Genomic DNA, 10,170 nt, shown 5'->3' with positions numbered 1-10,170 from the left:
GTGACAGGCAGAATGAACCATGTGGGGCAGGAGATGGGATAGGGGCTGATAGACGGTAGAAGGAACCATATAGAAGGTGGGGGGGATGGGCAGATAGAATGAGGTAGTGGATGGAGATGGGACAGGGTCTGGTAGGTGATAGGTGGAACCAGAGAGGGGGGATGGGCAGGGGGAGGGAGAGGTGAACAGAAAGAGAAGAAAACTAGGTGGGCAGGTGTGTGTGTGTGCGTAGGTGGAGAACACCAGGGGTGTGGAAAAATCACCAGTTGTATCACTGGGTTGTGAGCTATCTAAATGGAATTCAGGTGTCGTTCTACCAATTTGCACTTGGTCTCTCTGCGGCACTGAAGAATACTGAGGGAATTGAAATGAATTGACTTTATTACTTACATCCTTCATATACACGAGTAAAAATCTTTACATTACGTCTCTGTCTAAATGTGCAATGTGCAATTAATAGTAATTTATAATAAATAGTATATACAACAGGACAGTCAATATATCATAGAAATACAGTTGTGTCAGCATGAATTAATCAGTCTGATGGCCTGGTGGAAGAAGCTGTCCCGGAGCCTGTTGGTCCTGGCTTTTATGCTGCGGTAACGTTTCCCAGATGGTAGCAGCTGAAACAGTTTGTGGTTGGGGTGAATTGGGGCCCAGTGATCCTTAGGGCCCTTTTTACACACCTGTCCTTGTAAATGTCTTGAATAGTGGGAAGTTCATGTCTACAGATGCACTGGGCTGTCCGCACCACTCGGCAGAGTCCTGTGATTGAGGGAAGTACAGTTCCCATACCAGCACAGACACAGATTGCCAACAACAGGTAGTTCAAAGGCAGGAAAGATGCTGACTTCACAAAGTCCTTTGAAACGTTAAATGAGGTTTAATGAACCAATTTCAGCATCTACTTTCAGACCAATCTGCCCTGAGATTGAAGTTGTAATTACAACTGAATTTCATAAATAATGGAAGGGGCTGAGATCTTGTCATAAGAGATTAACAGATAGACAGAGGAAACACATCAACATTTCTTTACAAAAGGAATCCACAGTACGTGGCCAGTTAGAATAGTGAAGGGGCATCCAGGATAACAGTGAGAACCTGAATTATTTTAATCAGGATTACATCCTGAAGGAACTCACCAGTGACAGAGTGAGGAGAATCAAAGTTTGGTCTCTTCAGCCATGTTAGAACCCAGAGAACTGGAGTAGCAGCAAGTCATCCCCAGTCTTAAGGGATTACCAAAAATAAGAAGGGACACAGCCCCTAACTAATCCAGGACATATCAAATATTGAAAGGTCTAGTTTGAGTGGATGTGGAGAGGACGTTTCCAATAGTGGGAGAGTCTAGGACCAGAAGGCACAGCCTCAACATAGAAAGATGGAGATGTGCAGGAATTTCTTAAGCAAGAGGATGGTAAATCTATGGAATTCAGTGCCACAGACAGCTGTGGAGGTCAAGTCACTGGGTTTAATTAAAGCAGAGGTCGATAAGTTTTTGATTGGTAAGGGCATCGAAGACTACAGGAAGGCAGGAAAATGGGGTTTATAGGGATAATAATTTTAGCCATGATCAGATGGCAGAGCAGTCTTGATGGGCCTAATGGCCTGATTCTGCTCTATAGATCATGGTCTTTAAGAGTCTGCAGTTTAACAGATTCAGGGACATGGGTTTAATTGGTGTCTGAGTTTCTAACTTATTAAAAACCGGAGGACATAGGTCTAAGGTGAGAAAGGCAACTTCATACAGAAGGTGGTGCATTTATAAATTGAGCTGCCAGATTGAGGTTGAGACAGGTCCAATGACATTTAAAGACACTAGAACAGCTACATGGACAGAAAAGGTTGAGAGGGACATGGGTCAAATGCAGGCAAATAGGACAAACGTCATAATTAGCATGGATGAGTTGGGCTGAAAGGCCTGGTTCCATTCTATATTACTCTTTATCTCTAACAACAAAAGCCTCTTCTGAAGATCTTTTAGCTACTGAGGTAGACAGGATTCCTGATATAATTCTGTTTGGTAGCAGATGCTGTCCCTAATGTTTTGGATATGTGAAGGAAACATTAGCTGAGGGTCCCATTTTTGTTTGCTTTCCTTTCATAAGGAGGGAAACATTACCTGATGATGATGAGTGAACCACTTAATCTACCAGGGCTGCTCCACCATAGTTGATCTGCCCTGGGTCTCACTGAGTGTTGGTGAAATGGGCTAAGGTGCATCTGATGGAGTTTAAACCTTAGGGCTTGCCAACCTCAGCCCTTGACCGGGGGGATCGATGATCTTCATCCTCAGTGCTTGACAAATTATACATTTACCACTATAAACAAAGTTTTTTCAGACAAGTGCTTCTCAAAAATAGTCTATTTCCATAAAAAAACAATCTATGTACATCTTCTAAATAATTATCTATATGTATATTTACACATTATTCCATGATATAGTTCTCTTAAATTAATTTAAGGTAGATACAGCTTAATATTACTTTATAATCTAAAGTGGATGCTTGACCCATTCCTCTTGTAGCTATTTCAGTTGAGTCATCATTGAGTTGATTAGAAATCATGTCCTTCACAACAAAAGGGAAGGATTACCTAGAGTGTATAGATCAGTGTCAATAATGAAATGAGATCTCTTCAGGAACGCAATGTGTTACTGTTCCCTTCTTGTAAATGTCAAAGAGTTTCCAATCTTTGAATGTGCAGCTTTTAAATTCTCTCATCAGCCACTTCACTTTGTTTCAAGTCAACAGATGTCTCCTTTGTGTACACCCAAGCTGATGTGATGGTGTCAGGACAAGTTCCAGGAGCTGTAAGGTACCTTAAGATATAGATTCTCATGGGTCGGGAGCGTGTTGGCATAATAATATTCAACCATGCTTGGGAGGTTCATGAACTTTATCTCGCTTTCTAAAAATAACTTGGATTCCTGCAAGAAAAAAAATTTTACATGGCACTTAGATCACAGAAACATAGAAAACCTACAGCACAATACAGAACCTTTGGCCCACAATGCTGTGCAGAACATGTACTTACTTAGAAATTACCTAACGTTACCCATAGCCCTCTATTGTTCTATTTTTCTAAGCTCCATGTACCTCTCCAGACCCTATCGTATTCGCCTCCACCACCATCACCGCCAGCCCATTCCACGCACTCACTACTCTCTGCGTAAAAAACTTACCCCTGACATATCCTCTGTACCTACTTCCAAACAACTTAAAACTGTGCCCTCTCGTGCTAGCCATTTCAGCCCTGGGAAAAAGCCTCTGTCTATCCACACGATCACTGCCTCTCATCATCTTATACACCTCTATCAGGTCACCTCTCATCCTCCGCCACTCCAAGGAGAAAAGGCCAAATTTACTCAACCTATTCTCATAAGGCATGCTCCCCAATCCAGGCAACGTACTTGTAAATTTCCTTTGCACCCTTTCTATAGTTTCCACATCCTTCTTGTAGTGAGGTGACCAGAACTGAGCACAGTACTCCAGGTGGGGTCTGATCAGGGTCCTATATAGCTATAACATTACCTCTCGGCTCTTAAACTCAATCCCATGGTTGATGAAGGCCAATGTACCGTATGACTTCTTATCCACAGAGTGAACCTGCACAGCAGCTTTGAGTGTCCTATGGACTCAGACCCCAAGATCCCTCTGATCCTCCACACTCCCAAGAGTCTTACCATTAATACTATATTCTGCCATCATATTTGACCTACCAAAATGAACCACCTCACACTTAGAACATAGAAAATAGAAAACCTACAGCACAATACAGGCCCTTCGGCTCACAAAGCTTTGCTGAACATGCCCTTACCTTAGAACTACCTAGGCTTACCCATAGCCCTCTATTTTTCTAAGCTCCATGTATCCATCCAGGAGTCTCTTCAAAGACCCTATTGTTTCCGCCGCCACCAGTGCCGCCGGCAGCCCATTCCACGCACTCACCACTCTCTGCGTAAAAAACTTAACCCTGACATCACCTCTGTACCTACTTCCAAGCACCTTAAAACTATGCCCTCTTGTGCTAGCCATTTCAGCCGTGGGAAAAAGCCTCTGACTATCCACATGATCAAAGCCTCTCATTATCTTGAGAATCTTATCTGGGTTGAACTCCATCTGCCACTTCTCAGCCCAGTTTTGCATCCTATCAGTGTCCCGCTGTAACCTCTGACAACCCTCCACACTATCCACAACATCCCCAACCTTTGTGTCATCAGCAAATTTACTAACCCATCCCTCCACTTCCTCATCCAGGTCATTTGTAAACATCGCGAAGAGAGGTGGTCCCAGAACAGATCCCTGAGGCACACCACTGGCCACTGACCTCTATGTAGAATATGACCTGTTTACAACCACTCTTTACCTACTGTGAGCAAGCCAATTCTGGACCCACAAAGCAGGGTCCTCTTGGATCCCATGCCTCCTTACTTTCTCAATAAGCCTTGCATAGGGTACCTTATCAGATGCGTTGCTGAAATCCATATACACTACATCTTTATAGGCATCCGTTAGTCTCTTGAGTCCATGGATTTGCGCCTTGGAAGGCTTCCAGGGCGCAGGCCTGGGCAAGGTTGTATGGAAGACCAGCAGTTGCCCATGCTGCAAGTTTCCCCTCTCCATGCCACCGATGTTGTCCAAGGGAAGGGCACTAGGGCCGATACAGCTTGGCACTGATGTCGTCGCAGAGCAATGTGTGGTTAAGTGCCTTGCTCAAGGACACAACACGCTGCCTCAGCTGAGGCTCGAACTAGCGACCTTCAGATCACTAGACAGACGCCTTAACCACTTGGCCACGCACCAACACACACTACACCTACCGCTCTACCTTCATCAATGTGTTTTGTCACATCCTCAAAAAATTCAATCATGTTCGTAAGGCACGACCTGCCTTTGACAAAGCCATGCTGACTATTCCTAATCCTATTATGTCTCTCCAAATGTTCATAAATCCTGCCTCTCAGGATCTTCTCCAACAACTTACCAACCACTGAAGTAAGACTCACTGGTCTATAATTTCCTGGGCTATCTCTACTCCCTTTCTTGAATAAGGGAACAACATCTACAACCCTCCAATCCTCCGGAACCTCTCCTGTCCTCATTGATGATGCAAAGATTATTGCCAGAGGCTCAGCAATCTCCTCCCTCGCATCCCACAGTAGCCTGGGGTACATCTCATCCAGTCTCGGAGACTTAACCAACTTGATGCTTTCCAAAAGCTCCAGCACATCCTCTTTCTTAATGTCTATATGCTCAAGCTTTTCAATCCGCTGTAAGTCATCCCTACAATCACCAAGATCCTTTTCCATAATGAATACTGAAGCAAAGTATTCATTAAGTATCTCTGCTATCTCCTCTAGTTCCATACACACTTTTCCACTGTCACACTTGATTTGTCCTAATCTCTCATGTCTTATCCTCTTGCTCTTCACATACTTGTAGAATAGGGTTTTCCTTGATCCTGCTGTCCAAGTCCTTCTCATGGCCCCTTCTGGCTCTCCTAATTTCATTCCTAAGCTCCTTCCTGCTAGCTTATAATCTTCTAGATCTCTATCATCACCTAGTTTTTTTGAACCTTTCGTAAGGTTTTCTTTTCTTCTTTACTAGATTTTCAACAGCATTTGTACACCACGGCTCCTGTATCCTGCCATCCTTTCCCTGTCTCATTGGAACATACCTATGCAGAACACCACGCAAATATCCCCTGAACATTTGCCACATTTTTGCTGTACATTTCCCTGAGAACATCTGTTCCCAATTTATGCTTCCAAGTTCCTGCCTGATGGCATCATATTTCCCCTTACTCCAATTAAATGCTTTCCTAACTTGTCTGTTCCTATCCCTCTCCAATGCTATGGTAAAGGAGATAGAATTGTGATCACTGTCCACGTTCATTTCCCAATACCAGATCAAGTACAGCCTCTGCTCTTGTAGGCTTATCTACATATTGTGTCAGGAAACCTTCCTGAACACACCTAACAAACTCCACCCCATCTAAAATCCTTCCTCTAGGGAGATGCCAATCAATATTTGGGAAATTAAAATCTCCCACCACGACAACCCTGTTATTATTACACCTTTACAGAATCAGTCCCCCTAGCTGCTCCTCTATGTCCTTGTTACTATTGGGTGGTCTATAAAAAACACCCAGTCGAGTTATTGACCCCTTCCTGTTTCTAACTTCCACCCACAGAGACTTAGTAGACAATCCCTCCATGACTTCGACCTTTTCTGCAGCCATGACACTATCTCTGATTAGCAGTACCATTCCCCCACCTCTTTTGCCTCCCTCCCTGTCCTTTCTGAATGATCTATAGCCTGGCATTCTAAGTAACTATTCCTGCCCCTGAACCATCCAAGTCTCTGTAATGGCCATTGATCCACTCTCTAAGCTCATCTGCTTTGTTCATGATGCTTCTTGCATTATAATAGACACAGCTCAAACCATCGGTCTGAGCGCATCCCTTCTCTATCACCTGCCTATCCTCCCTCTCACACTGTCTCCAAGCTTTCCCTATTTGTGAGCCAACAGCTCCTCCCTTCCTCCATCTCTTCAGTTCGGTTCCCACCTACCAGCAATTCTAGTTTAAACTCTTCCCAATAGCCTTATCAAACCTCCTTGCCAAGATATTGGTCTCCCTTGGATTCAAGTGCAACCCCTCCTTTTAGTACAGGTGATGCCTACACCAAAAGAGGTCCCAGTAATCCAGAAATCTGAATCCCTGCCCCCTGCTCCAATCCCTCAGCCATGTATTTATCCTCCACCTCACTCTATTCCTATACTCACTATCGTGTGGCACAGGATGTAATCCTGAGATTACTACCTATGAGGTCCTGCTTCTCAACTTCCTTCCTAACTCCCTGTATTCTGTTTTCAGGACCTCCTCCCCTTTCCTACCTATGTCGTTGGTACCAATATGTACCATGACCTCTGGCTGTTCACCTTCCCACTTCAGGATGTCGTGGATGCGGGAGGCAAACTAACATCTGTACTGTTCCACACACAAGAGAAAATAAGAGAATAATAAGCACCTACCTCATAACTAACTTCTAGGTAAATAGATTTTTGAAAGACTGAGGAATTTTGCACTGTGGAGAACTGGCACAGTGTTGAGGCCATGATCATATCGAATGGAAGGGCAGGTTTGAGGGGCCAGGTGGTCTATTTTTGTTCCTGAGCAACACCGACAAAATGCTGGAGGAACTCAGCAAATCAAGCAGCATTTATGGCAGGGAATAAACAGCCAATATTTCAGGCCAGGACCTTTAATCAGAACTGGATAAGAAGGGGGAAGAAGCCAAAATGAAGAAAACGCCTGCAAGGATTACAAGTGATTGATGAGGTGGAAGGTGGGTGGGTAGGGAAGGGAGGATGAAATAAGCTGAGAAGTAATAGATGGAAGAGGTAAAGTGTTGAAGAAGAAATCTGATAGGAGAGGACAGTGGATCATGAAAGCAAGGGATAGAGGAGGGGAACCAGAGGGATATATGGGCTGTTAAAGAGAAGAGGGGGCAAGAGGGTGATCAGAATGAAGAGTGGAAAAAAGTGAAGTGGAGGGAGTGGGAAGAAATTACCAGAAGTTTGAAAACTCTACGTTCATACCAGCAGATTGGAGGCTACAAATGGAATATGAGGTGTTGCTCCTCCATTTTGTGTTTGGCCTCATCTTGTGAATGTTCTTGCCGATATACTCCTATGTTTTGACAGTTATACAAAAGCATTGCCTTAAGTCTCTAAATACTCATCAAAATCATGTATTTTGACAATCCTGGATTAAGTTTACACTTAAATCATCCTAAGTAACAATACATCAGAGAGTTACTGTGGTTAGTTCTGTACCTGTGTTTTACTGCTGTTCTTTATTATAATTACACCACTATGGCCCTGGTCAAATTGAGACCAGAAAAGAAGGAAAAGAAACTTTTGGAGAAAAACAGAATTTAAAGGAAAATTGGATTAATCTCAAATCCCTCCTGTTCATGACTCTTCAAGGGACATTCAGGTACTCGTGCTGGAGTTTCCACCTTCACCGCCCTTTCAGGACAGTGAATCCTGGGGCCCCAGCATTCACTAAATGAAGCTTTTGTCTTCCCAATTTAAATTCATGTCCATTGTTTATTCATTTCTCTGCCAAGAGAAATTACTCCATTCTGTTTAATTGAATTATATAATTGTATATATGTAATTAAGTCTCCTCTCAATCTCCTTTATTTAAAAAACAACCTTATGCTGGACAGTCTGTCTATAATTCCCCAGCTCTGACCAGCACATCCTCCTGCATCCTCTTTGGTGTTATCACATCTTTCCCGTAACCTCACGACCAGAACTATGTACGCTACTTTAGGTTTGGCACAACTTTGCTTCAGTTTAAAGCTTTACTCTAGCAGCCTTTCCAGCTGACCTCAAACATTTGTGTCTGCTTTCACCACCACATCCAATCTTATCTCTTTGCCTTCTGTCACTGAACTAATTTTTAAAGAGAATTGTCAATTTCTGCTGGATCCCATAGGTTTAAACCTTTATGATCAATCTACCATATGAGATTTTGTGAAGCACCTTGTTAAAATCCATGAAAAAAATTGCAGATGCTAGAAACCCGAAATAAAAACATAAACTACTGGAAAAACTCAGCAGGTCTGGCAGCATCTGTAGACTGAGAAATAATCAACATTTCAGGTCTGGGACCCTTCAACAGAATGGGAACAAGAGAAAGCAAACTATTTTTAAGGGAGCTGGGAATATAGGAGTGGGTAGAAAAAAGAAAAATGTTTCTATAGAATGAGAATCGATGACTTCATGTAACAGAAATGTGATTTCTCATTGTTTAGACTTTTTACTTTGTCTCTGTTGTTCACATATTCTGGCCAGCTGGGCCTTGCCACTGGCAACATATTACAATGACAAAGGTGTTAATCTGATCCTAGCTGATTCGGTCATAAAGTCTCATTACACTGATGCCTCCTGATCTGCTGAGTGTTTCCATATTTTCTGTTTCGATCATTAAAATCCACATCCACTCCATCAAATCTCAGTTGCCTTAGGTGACCACGAGTACAGCTCCCGTACCTAAATGGATTTTGCTGCTGTTTTTGTGGGTTGGTATTTTTACACATAATTTTAGCGCCTAACTAATAATCGGTAACCAAGGAATTAAAGCATGCACAACATATGGTTAAAAAAACACACACATGGTGCTTTTCATCTAATGATTTTACTCACGTTTTTTTCTGAATGAGTAATAATACTGCAAACAGATGGCCCATATGGTCCAGTCTTCATTTTTACCACTTTCTTGTTTTGTAATTTATAGCAATTTTATGTCAGTATTGTACTACTGCCATAAAACATATAAGTTAGAGATTTAAAAAAAATTATGCTGTTACTGATACTCATCTCTTGTTCTTGATATTTATTTTGTGTTTGCACAGTGTGTTGTCTTTTTCACATTAGTTGTTTGTCGGTCTTGTTGGGTGCGGTCTTTCATTGATTCTATTGTGTTTCTTGGATTAACTGTGAGTGTCCACAAGAAAATGAATCTCAGGGTTGTATATGGTGACATTCATGTACTTTGATAATAAATTTACTTGGAACTTTGATACTTATCTTTGTCCCACTACCTGTCTACGGCGAGCGGCTACAGCATTGCACAGAGCTGTTCAGGGATTTAAAGCAGTATAAATATGGCTCACTAAACAAAGAAGTGGTAAAGCTGCTGTCTCTAACTCCAGGGACAGAGGTCCAAAAATGTGTGCTGTGTGGAGTTTGCATGTTCTCCCCACGGCTGTATGGTTTCTCCCAGATGCTCTGGTTCCCTCCCATATTCCAACAAGGTGCACATTGCTGGGTAATTGGCCACTATACACTGGTTCAAGTGTGAGGTGATTGGATGAATTGGGATAGTTGATAAGTGTGGGGAGAATAAAATAGGATTAGTCTAAAAGGGCTGCTCTCTGCTGAACATTGATGGCTCCTCTGCTGAGATCGTTAAGAGCACCAAATTTCTTGGTGCTCACCTGGCGAAGAATCTCACCTGGTCCCTCAACACTAGCTCCATAGCCAAGAAAGCCCAGCAGCGTCTCTACTTTCTGCGTAGGCTGAGAAAAGTCCATCTCCCACCCCCCATCCTCACCACATTCTACAGAGGTTGTATTGAGAGCATCCTGAGCA

General features: G+C 42.8%; 1 protein-coding gene across 2 annotated transcripts in view; it reads right to left on the bottom strand.

Annotated features, from left to right (window-relative positions):
- Window positions 1–358: 358 nt before the first annotated feature.
- The window catches only part of sh3bp2 (SH3-domain binding protein 2), a 124,718-nt gene continuing 114,906 nt past the window's right edge, over window positions 359–10,170 (bottom strand). For both annotated transcript variants that reach the window (XM_072257600.1, XM_072257601.1), the window contains exon 14: window positions 359–2,929. In XM_072257600.1, the coding sequence (XP_072113701.1) occupies window positions 2,792–2,929 (138 nt within the window). In that variant the 3' untranslated portion in view covers window positions 359–2,791. The remainder of the gene's footprint in view (window positions 2,930–10,170) is intronic.

Source organism: Mobula birostris, chromosome 5, assembly GCF_030028105.1.
Source record: "Mobula birostris isolate sMobBir1 chromosome 5, sMobBir1.hap1, whole genome shotgun sequence".
Classification (NCBI taxonomy): domain Eukaryota; kingdom Metazoa; phylum Chordata; class Chondrichthyes; order Myliobatiformes; family Myliobatidae; genus Mobula; species Mobula birostris.
This window is presented reverse-complemented; position numbering and strand designations above follow the sequence as displayed.